At 42.8% G+C, this 23,259-nt stretch overlaps 1 protein-coding gene and 1 long non-coding RNA gene across 9 annotated transcripts in view; one reads left to right on the top strand and one right to left on the bottom strand.

Moving 5' to 3' along the window:
• CNOT10 (CCR4-NOT transcription complex subunit 10) overlaps nt 1-2,218 on the bottom strand; it is an 81,651-nt gene extending 79,433 nt beyond the window's left edge. For all 7 annotated transcript variants that reach the window (XR_014822674.1, XR_014822675.1, XM_021071545.2 and 4 more), the window contains exon 1: nt 2,070-2,218. Coding sequence is in view for 1 of the 7 variants with exons in the window: in XM_021071545.2 (XP_020927204.1) it covers nt 2,070-2,091 (22 nt within the window). In the remaining 6 variants the exon portion in view is untranslated. The remainder of the gene's footprint in view (nt 1-2,069) is intronic.
• Nucleotides 2,219-2,455: 237 nt separating this feature from the next.
• Nucleotides 2,456-23,259, top strand: part of LOC110256561 (uncharacterized) — a 74,860-nt gene continuing 54,056 nt past the window's right edge. The window contains exons 1-5 of one of the 2 annotated variants that reach the window (XR_014822691.1): nt 2,456-2,526; nt 6,440-6,489; nt 8,790-8,927; nt 10,667-10,742; nt 11,478-11,547. This is a non-coding gene — a long non-coding RNA (uncharacterized LOC110256561). Of the gene's footprint in view, nt 2,527-6,439; nt 6,490-8,789; nt 8,928-10,666; nt 10,743-11,477; nt 11,907-23,259 lie in introns of those variants that run through there. The other variant, XR_014822690.1, reaches the window with a different exon arrangement.

Below are 23,259 nucleotides of genomic sequence, written 5' to 3'. Positions count from 1 at the left end.
TGCCTCTCCTCTCCATCTACCACTATCATAAAGTAAAAAGCAAACATCTCTTAAAGCCAGAACCGAAGTTGATCTCAACTAACCCTTTACCAACACTGTATGATGGATAATATCATTCTCCAGGCAGGAAAGCAGAGGCTTAAATAAAGTTTCTTTTTTGTTGTTGGGTTTTTGTTTTTTTTTTGCCTTTTCTAGGGCCGCTCCCGCAGCATATGGAGATTCCCAGGCTAGGGGTCTAATTGAAGCTGTAGCTGCCGGCCTACGCCAGGACCACAGCAATGCGGGCTCCGAGCCATGTCTGCAACCTACACCACAGCTCACGGCAACACCGGATCGTTAACCCACTGAGCAAGGCCAAGGATCCAACTCGCAACCTCATGGTTCCTAGTCAGATTCTTTAACCACTGCGCCACGACGGGAACTCCTAAATAAAGTTTCTTAAAACTTGCCCATGGTCACACAAATACCATATGGTACAACTAGGCTGAACCTAGGCTTCCCGATTTCATTTTCATTATTTTTTTGCTTTTTAGGGCCAAACCCACAGCATGTGGAAGTTCCCAGGCTAGAGGCTGAATCAGAGCTACAGCTGCTGGCCTACGCCACAGCCACAGCAATGCTGGATCCTTATCTCACTGAGCGAGGCCGGGGATCAAACCCACATCCTCATGGTTCCTAGTCCGGTTCATTAGCCACTGAGCCACTAAGGGAACTCCTAGGCTGCCTTATTTCAAACTTCCTCCTCCTCCTACCTCTTCATCACTTATCACTTGGCTCAGTTAAAACATGAAGCAGCTCACAGGACACCACTGCTGACATCTCTCAATGGCTCCCCATAAGTTAGAGCGAAATTTCACCTTCTTCCATGGCCCACAAAGACTGACAGAAGCTGTCCCCCACCCCCTAACTCTGACTTTGCCTCTTGCCTCACCTCCTCTGCTCACTATGCTATAAAATACGCTGAGTGCTCTGATACGCCAGCAGTTGGTCCAGGTGCTGGAAACGGCACACAACCCCAACACAGACAAAAGTGCCTGTCCTCAAGGTGCTTATGCTCCCAGGTCTTCCTGCTGTACATTTTCCAAGGGGTCTGTACAGCTGCTGCTCCACCTATCTGCATCATTCTTGCTTCCTGTGGCTGGCTCTTTAGTCTTTGTTCAAATGTCACCTCTTAGAGAGCCTTTCCATATCTGATCCACTCTCAGTTATTGAGATCAAGACATACTAAAACACACACTACATTTGAGATTTCCTTTTTTCTTTTTTAAATTAATTTTAGTTTTAAAAATAATTTTACTGTGAAAAATCTTAAGTGTTGACTGCTTCTAAGTCCTGTCATTTAAATTCCAACAAAACCTGGATGGATGCCACAGAGAACATTATTTTCTTACAGGAAACATAGGCCAGACCATCCCAAAAGTAGGCAGGAAAGCATTTTATATTCTTCAAAGGAGAAGATTTTTAGGAAGGGGGTAGTAATCCATAAAGAAAATCGTCACGAGAAATTAGTCTTGAGGAACTAGGGGAAAACAGGTTCCACACGCAAGATATTAAAAAGCAGAGTCTGAAGTGAGACACAATAAAGTTATTCCCATTTAAATAAATGGTTTTCATAAAGCTAATTATATACGACGTGGCCGACCAGAGGCAAGCTGATGTCGCAGTGACCAGCCAGGGAAGTCCTGGCCGGAGCCAGGGGAAATCAAGGTAGCTCTTTTTCCAGGGTGAACTTTCCTTGCTCTGCTTTCCCCAAAGGGAAGTCAGAAAATCTGTGAAGCGGCCACATAGGTTTAAGCTTTTTAAACCAGAGCTATTCCAGAGAGCGGGGCAAAGGAGGGCAGAAGTAGCTTCACGCCACACTTGGTAAGAAACTATCTGACATCGGGCCCAAAGACTCACATTAGCCCCTCAGAGGGAGAGGATGGGGAGAGAAATGGCACGCCCCAATTAGAGTCACCCTAGAGTCCCCAACCTCCAGTCCCCAACCGGAGCTCCTCCGCCGAAGCGCAGGGTCTGCCTGCTCCCGCGTGTCCCGTTTCGACCCTGATCGCTGGGCGCGGGCACCTCACCTGAGGGCTTGTCTGCAGCCATCTTCCCGCCTCGGCTCAGGTTCTTCCCCGCAGGTGGCGTGGCCTCCACTCCAGCTGCCCGGCCGACCGCTGTCCTGGACCTCGGAGGAAAAGTCTGCACCCACTCCCCGGGTTCCGGTCTGTGGAGTGGGCAGACGGCGGGCTGAGGAAGTGACGAAGGCTAGCTCGCGTAGTCTAGCAACAGCAGCAGCGTCTCCGCCAGGGCGGTGCCACCGCCTCCAGCCACGCCCGGCTTCCGCCTCGCCGAGTCCCCTGACACACTACTTCCGGGGGCCGCAGCCGGCGTGGGAACTGCGGCTGGTCCCGCCCCACGCTGGCGTCCCCGGCGCCCCGCCCCCCGCAGCGTGAGCGCGCGCTCCCGTCCGGAAGTACGCTCAACCGCACCTCTGGGAGAAAGCTGTGCGCTAGTGTTTTGTGCTTGTCCTGGTTAGACTTCGTAAGTATCAGCGCTTTTGTCCCTCATTTTACGGAAAACCACATAACTGCACTTGACATCTAAGCTTAAGGCTAAGCTTAGCTAAGCTTAAGGCTTGCACTTGGCTTGTATACTCATTGATTTCTCACAGATCTCTGAGAAGGCACTGTTGCCCTTTCCCTTCCCCATTTAAAGTCAAAACAAAACATTTTGTTTTAGAAGTTTTAGATGTATATAAAATTGCAGAAATGATACATGGAGCTCTTGTGAGCGTTTTGAATATTATTAAGTCACTACGACACATCTGTCACATCTAAGAAACCACCATTAGCATATTACTATTAATTTTTTTTTCAACTTCACCAGTTTTCTTTCTTTCTTTCTTTTTTTTTTTTTTTTTTTGGTCTTTTTGCCTTTTCTAGGGCCACTCCCTCGGCATATGGGGGTTCCCAGGCTAGGGGTCTAATGGCCTACAGCAGAGCCACAGCAATGTGGGATCCGAGCCGCGTCTGGAACTTACACCACAGCTCACAGCAACGCGGGATCGTTAACCACTGAGCAAGGCCAGGGATCGAACCCTCAACCTCATGGTTCCTAGTCGGATTCGTTAACCATTGAGCCACGACAGAGACTCCCATTCACCAGTTTTCAGTTACGGTCCCCTTTCTGTTCCAGGATCTTTTCCAGGATACCACATTAAATTTATTCATGTCTCCATAAGCTATTCTTTTTTTCCTTTTTACATCCACATCTGCAGCATATGGAAATCCCTGGGCTAGGGGTCTAAATGGAGCTGCAGCTGCAGGCTTACACCACAGCCAGGGCAGTGACAGATCTGAGCCACAAGGATCTGAGCCCCATCTGTGACCTACACCACAACTTGTGGCCACGCCAGATCCTTAACCCACAGGGAAGGGGCCTGGGAAGGAAGCTATATCCTCATGGACACTATGTCAGGTTCTTTACCTGCTGGGCCACTATGGGAATTCTTTCTCAGGCTATTCTTGGCTGTTACTGCTTCTCAGATTTTCCTTATTCTTTTTTTTGTGTGTGTGTGTGTTCTTCTAGGGCTGCACCTGTGACATATGCAGGTTCCCAGGCTATGGGTCTAATCAGAACTGTAGCCACCACCCTATGCCAGAGCCACAGCAACTCAGGATCCAAGCCTCATCTGTGACCTACACAGCTCACGGCAACGCCGGATCCTTAACCCACTGATCGAGGCCAGGGATTGAACCCACAACCTCATGGTTCCTAATCAGATTTGTTAACCACTGAGCCAGGATGGGAATTCCAGATTTTCCTTGTTCTTGATGACGTTGACAGCTTTGAAGAGTACCAGTCAAGGTTTTTGAAGAATGGGTTAATTGTTTTTTTGTTTTTGTCCTCTTAAGGCCACAGTCATAGCATTATGGAGGTTCCCAGGCTAGGAGTCAAACTGAACTTGTAGCTGCTGGCCTACACCACAGCCACAGCAACACCGGATCCTTAACCCACTGAGCAAGGCCAGGGATTGAACCTGTGTCCTCACAGATACTCGTGAGATTCATTTCCGCTGAGCCATGACAGGAACTCCATCCACTGTTTTTTATTTCATGGTTAGACTAGGGTTATAGATTTTTAGCAGAAACACCACAGGGTGACTTGCCATTCTCATTGCATCAAATTGAGACTAGGCACTATCACAATGACTTGGTGATGTTGACCTTGATCCCCTGGCTTAGGTAATTTTTGTCAGGCTTCTCTACTTTTAAGTCATTAAGTGCAGCTCACAGTTGAGTGGTTGAGGGCTGTGAAGCTCTACCTCCTGCTGTAGGAAGGCTGTACATAAATTATCTTTTCCAAGGGAAATTCATCTCTTCTCCTTCATTTAGTTACTTATTCAGTCATATATTTATGTCTGTATGGATTCATGATATTTATTTTTATTGAAGTTGATTTACACTGTGTTAGTTTTTGGCATAGAGCAAAGTGATTTATATATATACACATATATGTATATATATTCTTTTTCATATTCTTTTCCTTTATGGTTTATTACAGGATACTGAATATAGTTCCCTGTGCTATCCAGTAGGACCTTGTTGTATATCTATATCTATATATATATCTATATCTATATATATAGTAGTTTGTATCTATATGTATATCTATCTACCTATCTATATATATATAGTAGTTTGTATCTGCTAATCCCAAACTCTTAATTTATCCCTCTCCCACCTTCCACTTTGGTAACCATATTTGTTTTCTAGGTCTGTGAGTCTGTTTCTGTTTTTAAATAAGTTCATTTGTATCATATTTTAGATTCAACATATAAGTGATATCCTATGGTACTTGTCTTTGTCTGACTTAGTATAATAATCTCAAGGTCCGTCAGTGGCAGCTGTTTTTATGGCTGAATAGTATTCCACATCTTCTGTACATGTACATTTATTTCATGTTGTGGTTTTAATCCAATACTACATTATTTTCTTGCTCAATTTGTTTCAGTTTTGGTAGTTGGGAGCCTTTTCAGGTTTGCTCCCACATACCTTTGATGCAGCTGCCCATTTTTTAAAAGAACCTTCTGTTTTATATTTACACATGCACAATAAAGTGTGCAAAATGTAATCACAGTTTTTTAAACTTTTCATATCCATGTATCTAGCACCCAGAGAAAGGACAACACACTACCCACATGCATATACCCCCCTCATGCTTCCTTCCATCACTCCGTAAGGGAAATTACTAGCCTACGGCTAACACCGTGTATTAGTTTCACTGTTTTTTTTTGTCTTTTTAGGGCTGCACCAGCTACGTATGAAGGTTCCTAGGCTAGGGGTTGAATTGGAGCTGTAGCTACTGGCCTACACCACAGCTGCAGCAACACCAGATCCAAGCCGTGTCTGCGACCTACACCATAGCTCATGCCGTTGCCGGATCCTTAACCCACTGAGCAAGGCCAGAGATTGAACTGGTGTCCTCATGGATCCTAGTCAGATTCATTTCCGCTGAGCCACGATGGGAACTCCCAGTTTCACCTGTTTTTAAGCTTAATAAGAGTGGACCATGCAATATATTTTCTTTAAAGTCTAGAATGTTAGTTTGTTTCTCCTTGTTAATTAATGTTCCATTATATGAACGTACTGTAATCTGTGTATTCATTTTATTGTTGAGTAGTTTTGGGTATTTTGTCTATTTCGAATAAGTTCAGTATGAATATTCTAGTATGTCTTTTATGGGAGCCAACATAAAAAGAAACCTAAAGCGTTTATTGATCTCACTGCTGTAAAGAGCCTTTCAATAAAAAAGGTATTAGGGGAGTTCCCATTGTGGTGCAATCATATCAGTGGCATCTCTCCAGTGCCAGGACACAGGCTCAATCCCCTGCCTGGCACAGTGGGTTAAGGGATCCAGTGTTGCCACAGTTGCATTATAGGTCACCACTGTGGCTTGGATCTGATCTCTGGCCCAAGAATTCCATATGATGTGTGGTGGCAAAAAAAAAAAAAAAAGGAATTAGGAGGAAACATAAAATTTGAGCTTTTGCTGGATGATTTTAAAGAGGGATTAGGGAAGTTGGGAGGTTGGCAGTTTTGGGTTGAATGCAATTGGGAAACAGATAATTCAGTGATTGTCAGTCTTTAGGAGGCAGAAGGATGAAAGCAAGGCTGGAGTTGTCATTGGTCAAGGGGCAGCATTACTCATGGTGGAAGAAGGAGGTGTTTCCTTGTTTTTTGTGGTTATAAAGAGCTTTGTTTCTTTCTTGTCCCAAATACAGTCATGGTGTAACCTTCCCTGAACATGTTCATATTCTGTGAGTGTTGTTTATGTCCAGCTGGGAATGTTCTGCTAGCAGGATTGTTTTTCACTTTCTTCATCTCCAAGCTTGTCAGCAGAGCCATTTTTCACTTTCTCACATGTGGTCCCATCTACTGGTTCTATTTTACAGATGAGAAGAATGAGGCACAATGTAAACCACTTCCCCAAGTAACAAGACTGGTAAGTGATGATTATCTTATTATTATCTCTCGACTGTAGAGGTTCTCGATTTTGCCCATATTGAAGACACCTTGGGTCTCTTCTCTCACCCTCCAGTATTGGCAGCTTTCTCTCATTTACAGCCAGGCTGACAACAGGGATGGAAAAGAGTTAATTCAGAAGTGGGAGGTGGAGAGTTCCCTGCTGGCTTTGTGGATTAATGATCTGATGTTGTCACTGCTGTGGCAAAGATTTGATTCCTGGCCCAGGAACTTCTTAAAAGAAAAAAAAAAAAGAAGAAATAGTAGTAGGAAAGTCTGCCCTGTCACCTACCATGGCAAGTCACTACGCCTCCAGCTAGTGATGATACAGCTGTCTGCCTGCAGTGCATCAGACCGTATGTGGTCCATGCCACTTGTGGAAGACTATCTCCAAGTTTGGTTGTGAACAGTCCTCCCATCCTGATATGAATATGCTGCTCTTCCCTCTCTGCGTATGAACTGTGACTTGGTGTGACCAACAGAATGCAGAAGTGAGGCTGAGCCAGTTTTGGTTCTAGCCCTTGAGAGGCATGGCAGCATCCACTTTTCCTCTCCTGCACTCAGCTACCATGCTGCAAGTCTGTCATGCTGGAGAGAGACATGGGGAGGAGATTCAAGATGCCCCAACTGACAGCCAGCACCAAGGTTCCAGACATAATGAAGCTGTCTTGAACCTTACCACCCAATTCACCTGCCAGCTCAATGCAGTTACATGAGTGATCCTAGCTAATATCACATGAAGCAGAAAAAGGTGAAAAATAATTAAGTCATTGTTACTGAGCTTTTTTGTATCTAATTAAAAAAATTGAGGAGTTCCCGTCGTGGCGCAGTGGTTAACGAATCCGACTAGGAACCATGAGGTTGCGGGTTCGGTCCCTGCCCTTGCTCAGTGGGTTAACGATCCTGCGTTGCCGTGAGCTGTGGTGTAGGTTGCAGACGCGGCTCGGATCCCGCGTTGCTGTGGCTCTGGCGTAGGCTGGTGGCTACAGCTCCGATTCGACCCCTAGCCTGGGAACCTCCATATGCCATGGGAGTGGCCCAAGAAATAGCAACAACAACAACAAAAGACCAAAAAAAAAAGACAAAAAAAAAAATTTGAGATACAAGCTCATAGCGTGCAATTCACCTAACCTTTTTTTGGCCAAGCTCACGGCATCGTGACAGTTCTTGGGCCAGGGATTGAATTCACACCATAGCAGCTATCCAAGAAGCTGCAGTGACAATGCCAGATCCACGACCCTCTGCACCACAAGGGACTCTGCAGTTCACCCTTTTGAAGTGTACAATTCCATTGTTTTTAGCATATTCACAAAGTTGGGCAAATATTACCAATATCTAAATCCATGGCAAACTGCCAAGGTAGAGTGTTTTTTGGTTTTTGTTTTCTTGTTGTTGTCTTTTTTTTTTAAGGAACTTTTTTTTTTTTTTTTTTGGTCTTTTTGTCTTTTTGCCTTTTCTAGGGCTGCTTCCCATGGCATATGGAGGTTCCCAGGCTAGGGGTCCAATCGGAGCTGTAGCCACCGGCCTACGCCAGAGCCATAGCAACGCGGGGATCCGAACCGCGTCTGCAACCTACACCACAGCTCACAGCAACACCGGATCCTTAACCCACTGAGCAAGGCCCAGGGATCGAACCCACAACCTCATGGTTCCTAGACGGATTCGTTAACCACTGAGCCACGACGGGAACTCCCTGTTGTTGTCTTTTTGAGGACTCATTGGTGCCTTCTTCTTGAGGACATTTCCAATTTAAAAGTGAAGAAAAAAAATTGAAAAAAAAAGTGAAGAAAAAATTCAAAGTTAAACTTTTTTTTTTTTTTTGGTCTTTTCAAGGCCACACCCACAGCATATGGAAGTTCCCAGGCTAGGGGTTGAATTGGAGCTGTAGCTGCCGACCTACACCACAGCCACAGCAACACAGGATCTGAGCAGCATCTTCGACCTACACCACAACTCACAGCAACGCCAGATCCTTAACTCACTGAGCAAGGCTAGAGATCAAACCTGCATCTTCATGGATACTGGTCGGGTTCGTTACCATTGAGCCACACCAGGAACTCCAAACATGTTTTTATTACTCTCTAAAACATGAATTCAGGAAGATTATTTCAACTGTAAATATGGAAAATTGAATAATTAAAATTGTGTCATAATTATGATATTTTGTACAGAGGAGTATAGAATATATTATGACAGGTTTATTTTCAACTCAGAATTGACAAGTGTCAGTATTTGCCACATTTACTTATATCTTTTTTTTTTTTTCTCTTCTCATTGCAGCATGCAGCGCCATGTGGGATCTCAGTTCTCAGACCAGGGCTTAAACTTGGGCTGCAGTGGTGAAAGAGCTGAATCTTAACCGTTGGACTGCCAAGGAATTCCCTAGATTCAAAATCTTTCTTTTGAAAATTGTTCCTGGTACAGATGAGTCTAGTTTATATTCCCTTCCTGCTTACATTCCCCTTACTCCCTTCCCAGAGGTAGCCACAACTCAGAAGTTGGTGTGTGTCCTTATAGACCATGTTTAAAACATACCCATAAACAACATTTATTATTATTGAAATTTATATAAATATCACACTGACAGTATCATTATAAAACTTTCTCTTTTAGCTCAACAATATATATATGTCTTTTTAGGACCACACCCAAGGCATATGGAGGATCCCAGGCTAGGGGTCAAATCAGAGCTGTAGCTTGGATTCCATCCCAATAGAATCAGGGGCTAGGGGACTTCCGTATGCTTCGGGTGTGGCCAAAAAGGGAAAAAAATATATTGAAATATGTATTCATAATATGTATATTTGTATTAAATATACAAAATGCAAAAATGTAGATATTTGTATTAAACTACAAATATAGTTTAACTACTGTTTAGTATTCTACTAAATAATTATCACTTAGGTATACTTTTATAGCATGATCCTTACATAAAAGTCTCATAAATAATATAGGCATTAATTATCTCACTGACAAGAAATCTGCAGGTAGACTGTTTCACTGCTAGGTCAGCGACTCAGCAATGTCAAGGTGCAATTTGGCATCCTTGGGATTCTTTCTTTTGTGGTCCCAAGATAACTGCCATAGCTCTGAACATCATACTCTTGCCTGTAGAAGTATCCAAAGCAGGAAGTGGAGGAAGGGGGCAAGAATTTTCCTTTCCTAGCCGTATTCTCTAACAAATAGGTACCACATTTCATCAAACCCATGAAGCTATCAATTTATTCTTTTCCTTTTTTTTGATTTTTAGGGCCACACCCATGGCATATGCAGGTTCCCGGGCTAAGGGTCTAATCAGAGCTACAGCTTCCAGCCTATGCCAGGGCCACAGCAACGCAGGATCCGAGCCGCATCTGCGACCTACACCACAGCTCACGGCAACGCTGGATCCTTAACCCACTGAGTGAGGCCAGGGATCAAACCCGCAACCTCATGGTTCCTAGTAGGATTTGTTCATGCTGTGCCACGATGGGAACTTCTACTCTTTATTTTTTAATTTTTAATTTTTAAATGATTTTTATTTTTTCCATCATAGCTGGTTTACAGTGCAATTTATTCTTAAAAATAAAGTGTTGGAGTTCCCGTCGTGGCTCAGGGACAACAACCCGACTAGTATCTGTGAGGATTTGGGTTCAATCCTTGGCACTGCTCAGTGGGTTAAGGATCTGGCATTGCCATGAGCTATGGTGTAAGTCGCAGATGTGGCTCAGACCCCCTGTTGCTGTGGCTGTGGCCTAGGCCGGCGGCTAAAGCTCCAATTAGACCCCTAGCTTGGGAACCTCCATATGCCACAGGTGTGGCCCTAAAAAGAAAAAGAAAAGTGCCTACAATTGAACTGACTTAATGCTTTATTCCTCCTTGGCATTTTTATTTTGTGCTTAAAAAATAGCTCTTTTATTACTCGAGTATACAAAATAGGAAAATAGAAACGAAATAAATTGGTTAAGGTATTTTCGGAACATCTTCCCACTAGAGTTCCACCCTAAATTACCTTTCAGGAAGATCCCTGGTGGCTCAGCAGGTTAAGGACCCAGTGTTATTATTGCTGTGGTATGGGTTTGATTCCTGGCCCTGGAACTTCCACATCCTGTAAGCATGGCTAAAAAAAAAAAATTACTTTTAAATTCAGTGCCGTATGTGTCCTTTCTCTTCCCTAGGATGTCACCTCAGTGCCCCCAGAAACACTGGCAGGAAATCATCTCTTCACAGAATCACCACTATTGTCTCAAAAAGGCAAGTTTTAATTCTGGTACTTTCTGAATCTTACCAGAAGGCGTCACAAATGGTAGGTTTTCCATTTGCACACGTGTGGGAGTGACAAACACACCACAGCAGTGATTGTGACAAGCCTTCCAATTTCAGAAATGAAAGAAAGAGGTATACCTACTGTGTCACAGTGGGTTAAGGATCTGATGTCTCTGCTGCATCAAGCCTTCGATCCTTGGCCCAGGAACTTCCATATCCTGTGGGCGTGGCTGAAAAATAAATAAATAAAAGGATTAAAAAAAAAAAAGAAATGGGAAAGAGTGTGTATTTAGAATTGATGAAGTATGGAGAATCTTTCCTAGAAGCCTCTCATCAAAATCTCCCCTTAACGGTGAGGTTGGTTGCCCTCCCACCACTGGATCAATTACTAGTATGAGAAAGAAGATTCTGACTTGTACCTTGGATTCATCACAGTGCATGCACAGAACATTTATGTGGGGGTAAGTAAAAAGCAGGGTTTAAAAAGCAGTTTTTTTCTGGCCATGCCCACAACATGCAGAAGTTCCCGGACAGGGATCAAAATGTGTCACAGCAGTGACAACGCTGGGTCCTTAACTGCTAGCCCACTAGGGAACTCCAAAATCAGGATTTCATTAACCAGGAAGAGCAGGAAATGACTGCTGACAGGTCCAATCTCTTATCACTTTATCACTATTTATCTCTATTGATAGACCCAAGTCATTTCCAATTTTCATTTCACAGACGAAGCTGCAGAGCCCATTCTTGAGTGTACGTGCAGTTACAAGAACTTCTCTAGGAAACATACTCTGAGGTGGAATATAGCCGAAAGTATAACTAATCCCATGTGTCCATCCCCTCGCTTCACTTCATCATAGACTTGTTTCATCTTCTTCTTCTCCCTTCTTATGTTTTGTTGCTGGAGTATTTTAAAGCAAGTCTCAGACATCATTCCCTTCACCTCTAAACACTTCAGCATGCTACTCAAAAAGAAATAGCCAAGTATTTTCTTACATAACCACAATGCCATTATCACATCTAACAAAATTCAGAGTAATTCCTTCATATCATTCAATTACCAAGTCATACTCAAATTTCCTCTATTATATAAAAATATTCTTTTTGTAATTACTGTTTAGAATCAGATCAAACAAGAGCCCTTTCATTTGGTTATGTCTCTTGTGTTTCTTATAAGTCTTTTAAGTCTTATGTTTCCCTTAATCTAGAACAGTCCCCTCCCCTTTTATTCTTTCTTTCATTGACTTGATGAAATTAGAGTCCAATGTAAGATCCTTCCTTTGAGATCTGGTGTATTGCTTCCTTGTGGACTGCATCCTTTATGCTCAGTATTTCCTGTGGACTAGAGATCAGTTTTAAAGCCTTGATTATATTATGGTTCATACATTTTTTTTTTTTCCCTTGAGAATCCATCCTAGATGGTACTGTGTACTTTCTCCATCCCCTTCAGGAAGCATGTAATGTGTGTTATCTCATTTTTTGCGACACTAAGATTGATCCTTGTAGATGCAAACTATTACATTTAGAATGGATAGGCAGTGAAGTCCTACTGTACAGCACAGGAAACTATATCCAGTCTCTTGGGGTAATCCATGATGGAAGACAGTCTAAGAAAGATTATATATATTTATGTATTTCATTATATATGTTTCATACATATATATGTATGACTGGCTCACTCTGCTATACAGCAGAAATCACAGCATTATAAATCAATTATACTTTAGAGAAGATAAATAAAAAATACTAGATAACAGTAAAAAAAATAAAGATTGATCCTAGAGTTCAGATAATGACAACGTGGTTTTTTTCTTTTTCTTTTTTTTTATCTTTTTAGCAGCATATGGATATTCCCAGGCTAGGGGTCAAATCGGAGCTACAGCTGCCAGCCTATACCATAGCCACAGCCACAGCAATGCCAGATCCCAGCCACATCTGTGACCTACACCACAGCTCATGGCAACACCAGATCCTTAACCCACTGAACAAAGCCAGGGATTGAACCTGCGACCTCATGGATACTAGTCAGGTTCATTAACCACTGAACCACGACAGTTTCTTTCAATTTAATTTAATCTTTATTTTACATTGAAATATAGTTGATTTACAGTGTTGTGTTAGTTTCAGGTGTAAAGCAAAGTGTTTCAGTTATACATATATCTCCATTTTTTTTCAGATTCTTTTCCCGTATAGGATAGGTTATTATAGAATATCGAGTAGAGTAGAATATCTAGTAGAGTTCCTTGTGCTATAGAGTAGGTCTTTGTTGTTTATCAATTTTATATATAGTAGTATGCATGTATTAATCCCAAACTCCTAATTTATCCCTGCCTGCCCCCCCACCCAGGCAGTCTAATTTTTATATGTTGCCATCAGCCTTTCTTCTTAAGGTTTTAGGAGTGCTGATGACCACTGCCTTTATCAGCTTTTTCACTCATGGTTGAAACAGTTTTCTAATTTGGACACACCTGCATTTGGGAACTAGAATCAGGGCTGAGTGCCTCCATAAAATATATAGACTAGGCATCTCACTCACTTTACCCTAGTCCCAGCCCTAGGTAGAAATCTTCCGCACTAAAAAAACTCCCTTATCCACAGAGATATTCAGTTACATGGAAATTTAGTCTATATCAGAAAGGCAGGAGAGTTGTTTAATTCTTTCCATATAATTATCAATTCTCCAAGGAGTAGTTGTTGTCTTAGTAATCTCCAGGACTATTTCTTTTCTAAAAAATTATTCTGAACTCACAGTTTTTTAATTTATTCAATATGTTTTAATCGACTGCAGTCCTTAATCTTTCTGAAATTAAAATTATTCCATGTGTGCCAATAGGAACACAGCGCAGCACAGAACCCCCACAATTGTCCATTATTATATCTCTGCCATGCTTTTAATCCCTTATTTATTTATTTATTTATCTTTTCTAGGGCCGCACCCATGGCATATGGAGATTCCAGGCTAGGGGTCTAATCAGAGTAGTAGTTGCCAGCCTACGTCACAGCCACGGCGATGCTGGATCCTTAACCCCCCGAGCGAGGCCAGGGATTGAACCCACAATCTCATCGTTCCTAGTCATATTGTTTTCGCTAAGCCATGACAGGAACTCCAAGAAGTTTTGCCTTTAATATTAAAAACAAACTCATTCTCTGATTTCCTGTGCTGACTGAATCTGACTGGCATCCATGAGGACGCAGGTTCAATCCCTGGCCTCGCTCAGTGGGTTAAGGATCCAGGATTGTCGTGAGCTGTGGTGTAGGTCGCAGACTCAGTTTGGAGCCTATCTTGCTGTGGCTGTGGTGTAGTCCATCGGCTACAGTTTCGATTAGCCCCGTAGCCTGGGAACCTCCATGTGCCACAGGTGGGGCCCTAAACAGACAAAAAACAAAAACAAAAACAAACTCATTATCAAAATCTTTCAGGAGTTCCTGTCATGGCTCAGTGGTTAACAAATCCGACTAGGAACCATGAGGTTGCGGGTTCGGTCCCTGCCCTTGCTCAGTGGGTTAAGGATCTGGCGTTGCCGTGAGCTGTGGTGTAGGTTGCAGACGAGGCTCGGATCCCGCGTTGCTGTGGCTCTGGCAAGGGTGGTGGTTACCACTCTGATTCGACCCCCTAGCCTGGGAACCTCCATATGCTGCGGGAGTAGCCCAAGAAATGGCAAAAAGACAAAAAACAAAACAAAACAAAATCTTTCAGGAAAGAGACTGGCTAAATGGTAATGCCATAATGTTTTGGGGCTTCACATAGTGTTTTGGGGCTTCACATAGTGTTTTGGGTCAAGCCTAGGTAGAGTAAGTGACTGCTGCAACACAAGTGCTGTGGCCATGATACACACATGTCCCTCATTAAGAGATAGCCTACAATTCAACACATATTTGGATTATACTTTAAAATAATTATTGACGGACTGTCCCCTATGGCACAACAGGATTGGCAGTGTCTCTGCAGCGCCAGGACACAGGTTTGATCCCTGGCCTGGCACAGCGGGTTAAGGATCCAGAGTGGCTGCAGCTGTGGTGTAGGTCACAACTGTGGTTCGGATCTGATCACTTGCCTGGGAACTCCATATGCCTTGAGGCAGCCAAACTGGAAAAAAAACTAATTCGATTAATTAAAATAATTATTGGTACCTTCACTAAAGATAGCCTTTCAAAAGAGTTATGCTGGAGTTCCCGTCATGGCTCAGTGGTTAACGAACCCGACTAGGAACCATGAGGTTGTGGGTTCGATCCCTGGCCTTGCTCAGTTGGGGAAGGATCCAGCGTTGCTGTGAGCTGTGGTGTAGGTTGCAGACACAGCTCGGATCCCGCATTGCTGTGGCTCTGGCATAGGCCGGTGGCTACAGCTCCGATTGGACCCCTAGCCTGGGAACCTCCATTATGCCGCTGGAGCGGCCCAAGAAAATGACAAAAAGACAAAAAAAAAAAAAAAAAAAAAAAAAAAAAGAAAGAGTTATGCAGTAAGAGTACATGGAACTTTCTCTCTTGAAAGGAACTTCTACTCTTCTACTTGAAAGGAAAGCTATGCCAGAGTCAGAGAATGCAGGGTGTTTATAGCTGTGCAATCTTAGAAAACTCGCCTAACAGCCCTCTAAAATTCAGTACCTCATCTATAAATTGATGTTAACATCTACCTCTCAGATTTGGGGGTGGGGGCATAAGAGGTAAACTAAGATTTGCATGAAAATGCTTTGAAAATGCCTCATGTGTGCGCCTAAATTGTTAGTTGTGACTCTCTTCACCCATAGGCTGTGAGAGGAGAGGCCATGAAGTAAGGTAACAAACAATTTGTGTGTGGGGTACATAAACCTAGATCATCGTTCCTATTCTATAGTGTTTCTGGAAATGTCAAACCTTGTTAAAGTCTCAGATTTGGTTTTTTAAATATGAGATTCCAGAGATCACCATAATTCGTGAAAGAATTATGCCTGGCACCTTCAAACTCATAACAAAGAAAACTATGATGCCTATTTACATATTTTTCCCCTCCACCAGCATAAACTGAACGTGGCTGTAATATATGATGGTAAAATGTCTTTTAAGACATCTTTGGAGGTATTCTAGAAATTTCATCCTATTTAAATGATCAGTATAAAAATCTTTTATCAGGAGTTCCTGTTGTGGCTCAGTGGTTAACGGATCTGACTAGCATCCATGAGGACGCAGGTTCAATTCCTGGCCTTGCTCATTGGATTAAGGATCTGGGGTTGCCGTGAGCTGTGGTGTAGGTTGCAGACATGGCTCAGATCCTGCATTGCTGTGGCTTTGGCATAGGCCAGCGGCTAAAGCTCCAATTAGACTCCTAGCCTGGGAACCTCCATATGCCACAGGTACAGCCCTAAAAAAAGCCAAAAAAAAAAAAAAAAAAAGTTTGTTGTCAGTTTCTTCCAAAGCTGAAAAGGACTATGATGAAAATCCCAACGGTAACAGTCCTCAAAATTTTTCTTAAATTTTTACCTTGTATAACTGGATACTAGGTGGAGCTTCCTCAACTATTAAGTTCATGAAAAAAGGAATTTAATTTCTTCTGAATTTGAAGAATATTCTAAGTTGGCCTCCAAACACATTCAGCCACATGCACTGACCCAGTGTCAAAGAACGGTTTAAAAAAAAGCATAGTGTGAAGTTCCCGTCATGGTGAAGCGGAAATGAATCTGACCTGGAACCATGAGGTTTCGGGTTCGAGTCCTGGCTTCACTCAGTGGGTTAAGGATCCAGCATCGTCATGAGCTGTGGTGTAGGTGGCAAATGTGGCTCGGATCTGGCGTTGCTGTGGCTGTGGTGTAGGCCGGCAGCTGTAGCTCCGGGACCCCTAGCCTGGGAGCCTCCACATGCCGTGGGTTTGGCCCTAAAAAACGAAAAACCAAGAAACAAAAAGCATAGTGCAACCTCAGTGCAAATTAGGAATGTCAAGAAATGAACAAACCCACTGAGCCATGATGGGAACTCTTTAATCCCTAATTTAGCTAAAAGATGTACCCTCTTAGCTCCTTCCAAATATACAATACAGTATTATTAACTATAGATACTATGCTGTACATAACATTCCCAGGACATGCTTATTTAATTTTTTAAAGTTTTATTGAAGTGTAATTGATTTACAATATTGTGCCATTTTCTGCTGTACAGCAAAGTGACCCAGTCATATGTATATATATATTCCCTTCCTTATATTATCTTTCATCATGTTTTATTACAAGAGACTGGATGTAGTTCCCTATACTATACAGTAGGAACTTGTTTTTCCATCCTATACATACTAGTTTGTCTCTGTTAATCCCAAACCCCCAGTCTGTCCCACTTTCCTTTCTCTCCCACTTGGCAGCCACAAGTCTGCTCTCCATGTCTGTGAGTCTTTCGTTTCTGTAGATAGGTTCATTTGTACCATATTTTATTTATTTATTTATTGATTGATTGATTGATTGATTGATTGATTGTCTTTTTGTTGTTGTTGTTGCTATCTCTTGGGCCACTTCCGCGGCATATGGAGGTTCCCAGGCTAGGGGTTGAATCGGAGCTGTAGCCACCGGCCTACGCCAGAGCCACAGCAACGCGGGATCCGAGCCCCGTCTGCAACCTACACCACAGCTCACGGCAACGCCAGATCCTTAACCCACTGAGCAAGGGCAGGGACCGAACCCGCAACCTCATGGTTCCTAGTCGGATTCGTTAACCACTGCGCCACGACGGGAACTCCTGTACCATATTTTAGATTCCACAAATAAGTGATATCATGTGGTATTTGTCTTTCTCTTTATGACTTATTTCACTCAGTATGAAAATCTCTAGATGTATCTCTGTTACTGCAAATGGCAAAGAATTCAAAATAAATAAAAATATACTTGATTAACAATATTGTGTTAGTTTCAGGGGTATAGCAAAGCTATTTGGTTATAAATGTGTATTTATACATCTATATTCTTTTTTTCTTTTTTCCTTTTTTTTTTTTTTGTCTTTTTAGGGCCACACCCACGGCATATGGAAGTTCCCAGGCTAGGGGCCTAATCGGAACTGTAGCCACCATCCTACACCAGAGCCACAGCAATGCCAGATCCAAGCTGAGTCTGTGACCTACACCACAGCTTGCTGCAACGCTGGATCCTTAACCCACTGAGCAAGGCCAGGGATCAAACCCACAACCTCATGGTTCCTAGTCAGATTCATTAACCACTGAGCCATGACAGGAGCTCCCTGTTGTTGTTCTTTTTAAAAAAAAAAATTAATTTATTTTTTTGGCTATGCCCACAGCATGCAGAAGTTCCTAGACCAGAGATCGAACCCGCACCATAGCAGTGACCCAAGCCACTGCTGTGATAATACTGGGTCCTTAACCGGATGCACCACAGGGGAACTCCTGTTGTTCTTTTTAAATTTCATACACACACGCACGCACACACACACACACAGGATCATATGGTATTTTTCTTTGTCTAACTTATTTCACTTAGCAAAATGCCCTTAAGTTTCATCCATGTTGCTACAAAAATTTTTAATTTCGAGAGTTTAATTTATTCATTTTTTCTTTCTTGCTGATACTATTAATCTGTTCTCTGTATATGAGTTTGTCTTGGTCATTGGTTTTGCTATCTTGTTTTATTTTTGGTTTCCACACAGGCTTTGTCTGCTTACAGAGCAATGAGGCTATAGATATTAGTGAAAAGAGTCATATGTGTGTATATACTTGAATAGTTATTATAAATAAATAAATAGATGTTATTACGACAAATGAGAGGTAGAAGGAGCAGAAAAATCCCGTTCTGAGGGTGCATATTTGGGGGATGTGTCCTAGTTCAGGAGTCAGGAGGCTCAGAGAAAGCCTGAAGAAGCTGAGATCTGAAGGGAGAAGTTAACGAGGTAAAGGGAAGAGCAGGGGCAAAAGCTCTGTGGTGAGAGGGATCCTGCTGAGTGTGGGGGATGAACATAGGTTCACTGTGGCTTGAGCAGAGAGAACAGGGACAGAATGAGGTTCATGGGGCAGGGAGGAGGCTGACTGTGCCTGGTCACACAGGCCATATGAAAGAGTCCTGTTTCTTTCCTGTCCCACAAAGATCCCTGTTCTTTATAACCTGACGTGCAATGTTTTGAAAACCATTACTTTTCATATCTTTTTGTACTGTTATTGTTTTCTCTTCCTTATTCTCAGTGGTTTCTTAGTACTCTATGGTGTATGGATGTATCTTGATTGATATAGCCAGTCCTCCGCAATGATCATTGAGATATTTTACAATTTTTTGCTCTTTCTAACTGTTAAAACTAACATCTTTCCACATGCAACTTCTCTTCTATTGCATGATAGCCATGCAGACATAACTAGTCAGTAGAAGCAGCCAATGAAAGAAAAGTCAAATGCAGACACCCTTTCAGTAAATTAAGCAAGGCTTCTCTTTTATGGTCACTTTTCTTTCTAGAACCTGCTCTGTCTCACTCTAGGCTGGCCTTCTTTGGGAACTGACAGTTTATTAGGCAGATTATATCTATAAATCCCAATTGTGAATTGCTTCAAGTTCTCACTTTGTATTTAGGACTGCTAGGCCATCGCGATTAAGAGATGAGATGCAGTAACTGTTTTAAATGTCCCTGAACCTTCTAAGACGGTGAAGAGCCCATTCTACTCAAGGCACATAGTAGTTTTCTAAAACCTCACTTCCTCATTGCTGGCTGTGGGCTGTATTGATGAATGTCAGTAGTTGGCTGCGAGGGGAGGAAGGCCAAGCACAGTGGCTCTATTTGGTAAATCTAAAGGTTTTACATACCTTGGGGATCCAGAAGGAAACCAGCAGTCAGAAAACAAGTCGACCAGCAGCATTCTTTGGGATGGAGAGAAGTGCAAGCTTCAGAACCTAAAACATCTCACCATAGATGTGTGTGCTGGTGGGGGATGGGGGTGGGTGGGGAGGGAGAGAAACGCAGATGGGAACATTGGGGTACCAGGGTCACATTCAGTCTTCAGGAAGCTCAGCCACCCTCCCAGGCCCAGACTCCTGTGTGTATGTATCAACCTGCTGTGTGTTGGGCTAGTGACTTGCATCAATTCTGAGGCTAAACACTGGTGTTTTTTTATTGTGGGGCACCATTTATGCATCCTCAGCATGACTGGACATCCCCTTGCCTGACCTCAGGTAAACACAGGCTGGTCCACAGCATTCCTGTACTCCCAGCTGTGGACCTGGCACAAGACTCAGTGCCTCAGAATCTCTGGGGTCACCCAGCAGCTCCTTAGACCAGATGAATGGCCTGGCTACAGGCATTCAGGGTCAAAACCTAGAATGGATCTTTCATCATCCATTCTTCGAAAATGCCTCTCACAACCTTTGCACATTTCTATTTGCCCATTTCCACAGCCACTGCTGCACTTGTCCCAAGACCTCTTCATTACTAAGCCTCAGAATTGGCCTTGGGCATGCCCTGTGTGGTTCTCCTTACAGATGTATGTTAAGTTTAGACCTTTGGGCTGTTGGGTACCCAGAGCCCTACCTTGAAAACATAAATTTACCACTGACCACTAGGTGGAACCCTGACCACTAGGTGGCACCCTATCACAAGTTATTCTACCTTTAGGATCAGCATTTTAAGACTGCTAGCTTTGAGACCTCCCTTTGGAATATCAGGTTTAAGCATTGTTGGGTCCAGTTCCAATATAAATTTTAAAAGCTTGTCTGAGCAATATACAGGTAACCACATAGTGAGATTGGTTGTGGTCTCTCTGCTCCTCCATTCAGTCTGTATTTGTTGAAAGGATGTATTTACTGAATGGATTAGCCACTGCTTTTCTGTAAAATGTCTTCTCTGTGACTCTTTTCTCTCTGGACTACCGAAACGCCAGTGCATGCCAGTCTCATGTCTCCTCCTCAACCGAGCTGAGTTAGTCTCAGAGCTTTGGCAATTGCGAGTACGCCTTCTACCTTTGCCCTTTCATTTATCCGTAAAACAGAAGGAAGAAACAATAGGACCACAAATCCTTTTCCTTAGGCAGTCCAAGGAGGCCATGGCCACACTATTTATAGCAAGTAATTCAAATGAAATAAATCCCAAGATATTTTCTCCTATGGATAACTTTAATTGTTCTGGCTCCTTGCTACTATCTACTTCCTTTGGTCATTGTAGTGATATTTCATAAACTCTGCCTGCCACTGGACCTTGCTTAATTGTAGCAGATGCTGGGAAATCAGACCCAGCCTTCTCCATCTTGTCTCAGTGCACTTGCAAACAAACATTTATTTGATTTCCTGTCATGAAATTTTGCTTTATTACCTGTCCCGTCCATTAAATTTTTTTAAAAAATTGAACTATAGAAGTTCCTGCTGTGGCGCAACGGAATCAGCACTGTCTCTTCAGAACTAAGACACAGGTTTGATCTCACCCACACAGTAGGTTAGAGGATCTGGCATTGCCAAAGCTGTGGCATAGGTTGCAATTGCAGCTCAGATTTCATCCCTGGCCAGGGAGCTCCATATGCTGTGGAGAGGCAAAAAAAAAAAAAAAAAAAAAAACAAACCCAAACAAACATTGAAATATAGTTTACTTATAGTATTAGTTTCAGGAGTCCCAGCAGTGGCACAATGAGATTAGTTGAGTCTTGGGAACTCTGGGACACCACTCGATCCCTGGCCTGGCACGGTGGGTTAAGGATCCGGCATTGTCACAGCTGCTGCTTAGGTTGCAACTATGGCTCAGATCTGATCCCTGGCCTAGGAACTCCATAAGCCATGGGGCAGCCAAAAATTAAAAAAAAAAAAAAAAAAAGAAAAAATTAGTTTCAGGTGTACAACATAGTGATTTAAAATTTTATAGATCATAAAAATTTCTGTCTCAGTTTTGTTATATTAGCTAGTTTGTTTTACTTTTTATTATTTTTATTTTTATTTATTTATTTTTGTCTTTTTGCTATTTCTTGGGCCGCTCCCACGGCATATGGAGGTTCCCAGGCTAGGGGTCGAATCGGAGCTGCAGCCACCAGCCTACGCCAGAGCCACAACAACGCGGGATCCGAGCCGCGTCTGCAACCTACACCACAGCTCACGGCAACGCCGGAACCTTGACCCACTGAGCAAGGGCAGGGATCGAACCCGCAACCTCATGGTTCCTAGTCGGATTCGTTAACCACTGCGCCACGACGGGAAGTCCGTTTTACTTTTTAGATTCCACCTGTAAGTAATAACATACAGTATTTGTCCTTGTCTGACTTATTTCACTTGGCCTAATGCTGTCTAGGTCCATCTACGTTGCTGCAAATGGCATTTCATTCTTTTTTATAGCTGAGCAATATCCCACTGTATATATGTACCACATCTCCTTTATCCAATCCTCTTGTCGATGGACATTTAAGTTGCTTCTTGTCTTGGCTATTGTAAATAGTGCTGCTGTGATCATCAGGGTACATTCATCTCATTTTGAATTATGTTTTGCTCCAGATAGGTGTCCAGAAGTGGGATTGTTAGATTGTATGGTAGTTCTGTCTTTAGTTTTTTGAGTAAACGCCATGCTGTTTTCCACAGTGGCTGCACCAATTTACATTTCCACTAACAGTATACAAAGATTTCAAGTTGACTCCACATTTTCAACAACATTTATGTGACCTTTTTGATGATTACTGTTCCGACAGGTGTGAGGTGATACCTCATTGTGGTTTTGATTTGCAGTTCATGTTCCTGCTATCCTTGATTCAAAGCATTTTTGGTCTGCAGTATGTGTCAAGGCTATTTCTACTATACACTGGCCACTCTGTGAAGGACTCAGCCCCCAGCAGGCAGAGGGAAGGGGGAGGGGAGGATTGACAGGTCAGTCTCAGCCAGAGATAGCAGTGCTGCCAGTTACTGTGGGCATCCCCTGCTGATTTGTATTCTGTTCAGCTACTTTGTGAGAAAACAGAAGGTGAGAAACCAGCAAGGTGTGAAAAGGTACTACTTTGGCTTGTGGGATTAAAAACAATTCTTGTTTTCTGATTCTAGACCTCAGGTTTATCACATATACACTGCAGAAACCATATAAGGCTTTGATTTTATCTAGAGTTTGATAAACAGAATGACAGGAGCTGAGCTTAGCTATGTGAAGTCACCAGGCAGACTAGACCATCTCACTGACCCAGGGCAAGAAGGAGGCTGGCTGATCGATGATGTTAGGAAATGAAAGGCAACAGGTCAAAGGGAGAGGTCAGAGTCCATGTAGAAATAAAGGAACATAGTGACAGAAGGAAGCTGTGAGAAGGCAAGAAATACAGGTCCAGCCCTACTTGGAGAGGCCAGTGTCCAGCACCGTCCTGGAGAAGCAAGTACCCTGAGCTTCTGACATGATTGCCCTTCTTGGTGGCAAATGTATTATAACAACTGCTGTTTTCATCTTAACCTCCTTTTTCTTTTTAAAAAAATTAGTTATTTTTACCGAGATATAGTCGATTTACAATATTAAATAAATTTCAGATATACATAGTGATTCACAACTTTAAAATCTTAACCATTCATAGTTATTATAAAATGTTGGTAATAGTCCCTGTGCTGTAGTATATCTCCTT

The sequence above is a fragment of the Sus scrofa genome, chromosome 13 (genome assembly GCF_054392235.1).
Source record: "Sus scrofa isolate SSC_HxYL_T2T_F1_AM1 chromosome 13, Sscrofa_HxYL_maternal_Yorkshire_Landrace_v2.0, whole genome shotgun sequence".
Classification (NCBI taxonomy): domain Eukaryota; kingdom Metazoa; phylum Chordata; class Mammalia; order Artiodactyla; family Suidae; genus Sus; species Sus scrofa.
This window is presented reverse-complemented; position numbering and strand designations above follow the sequence as displayed.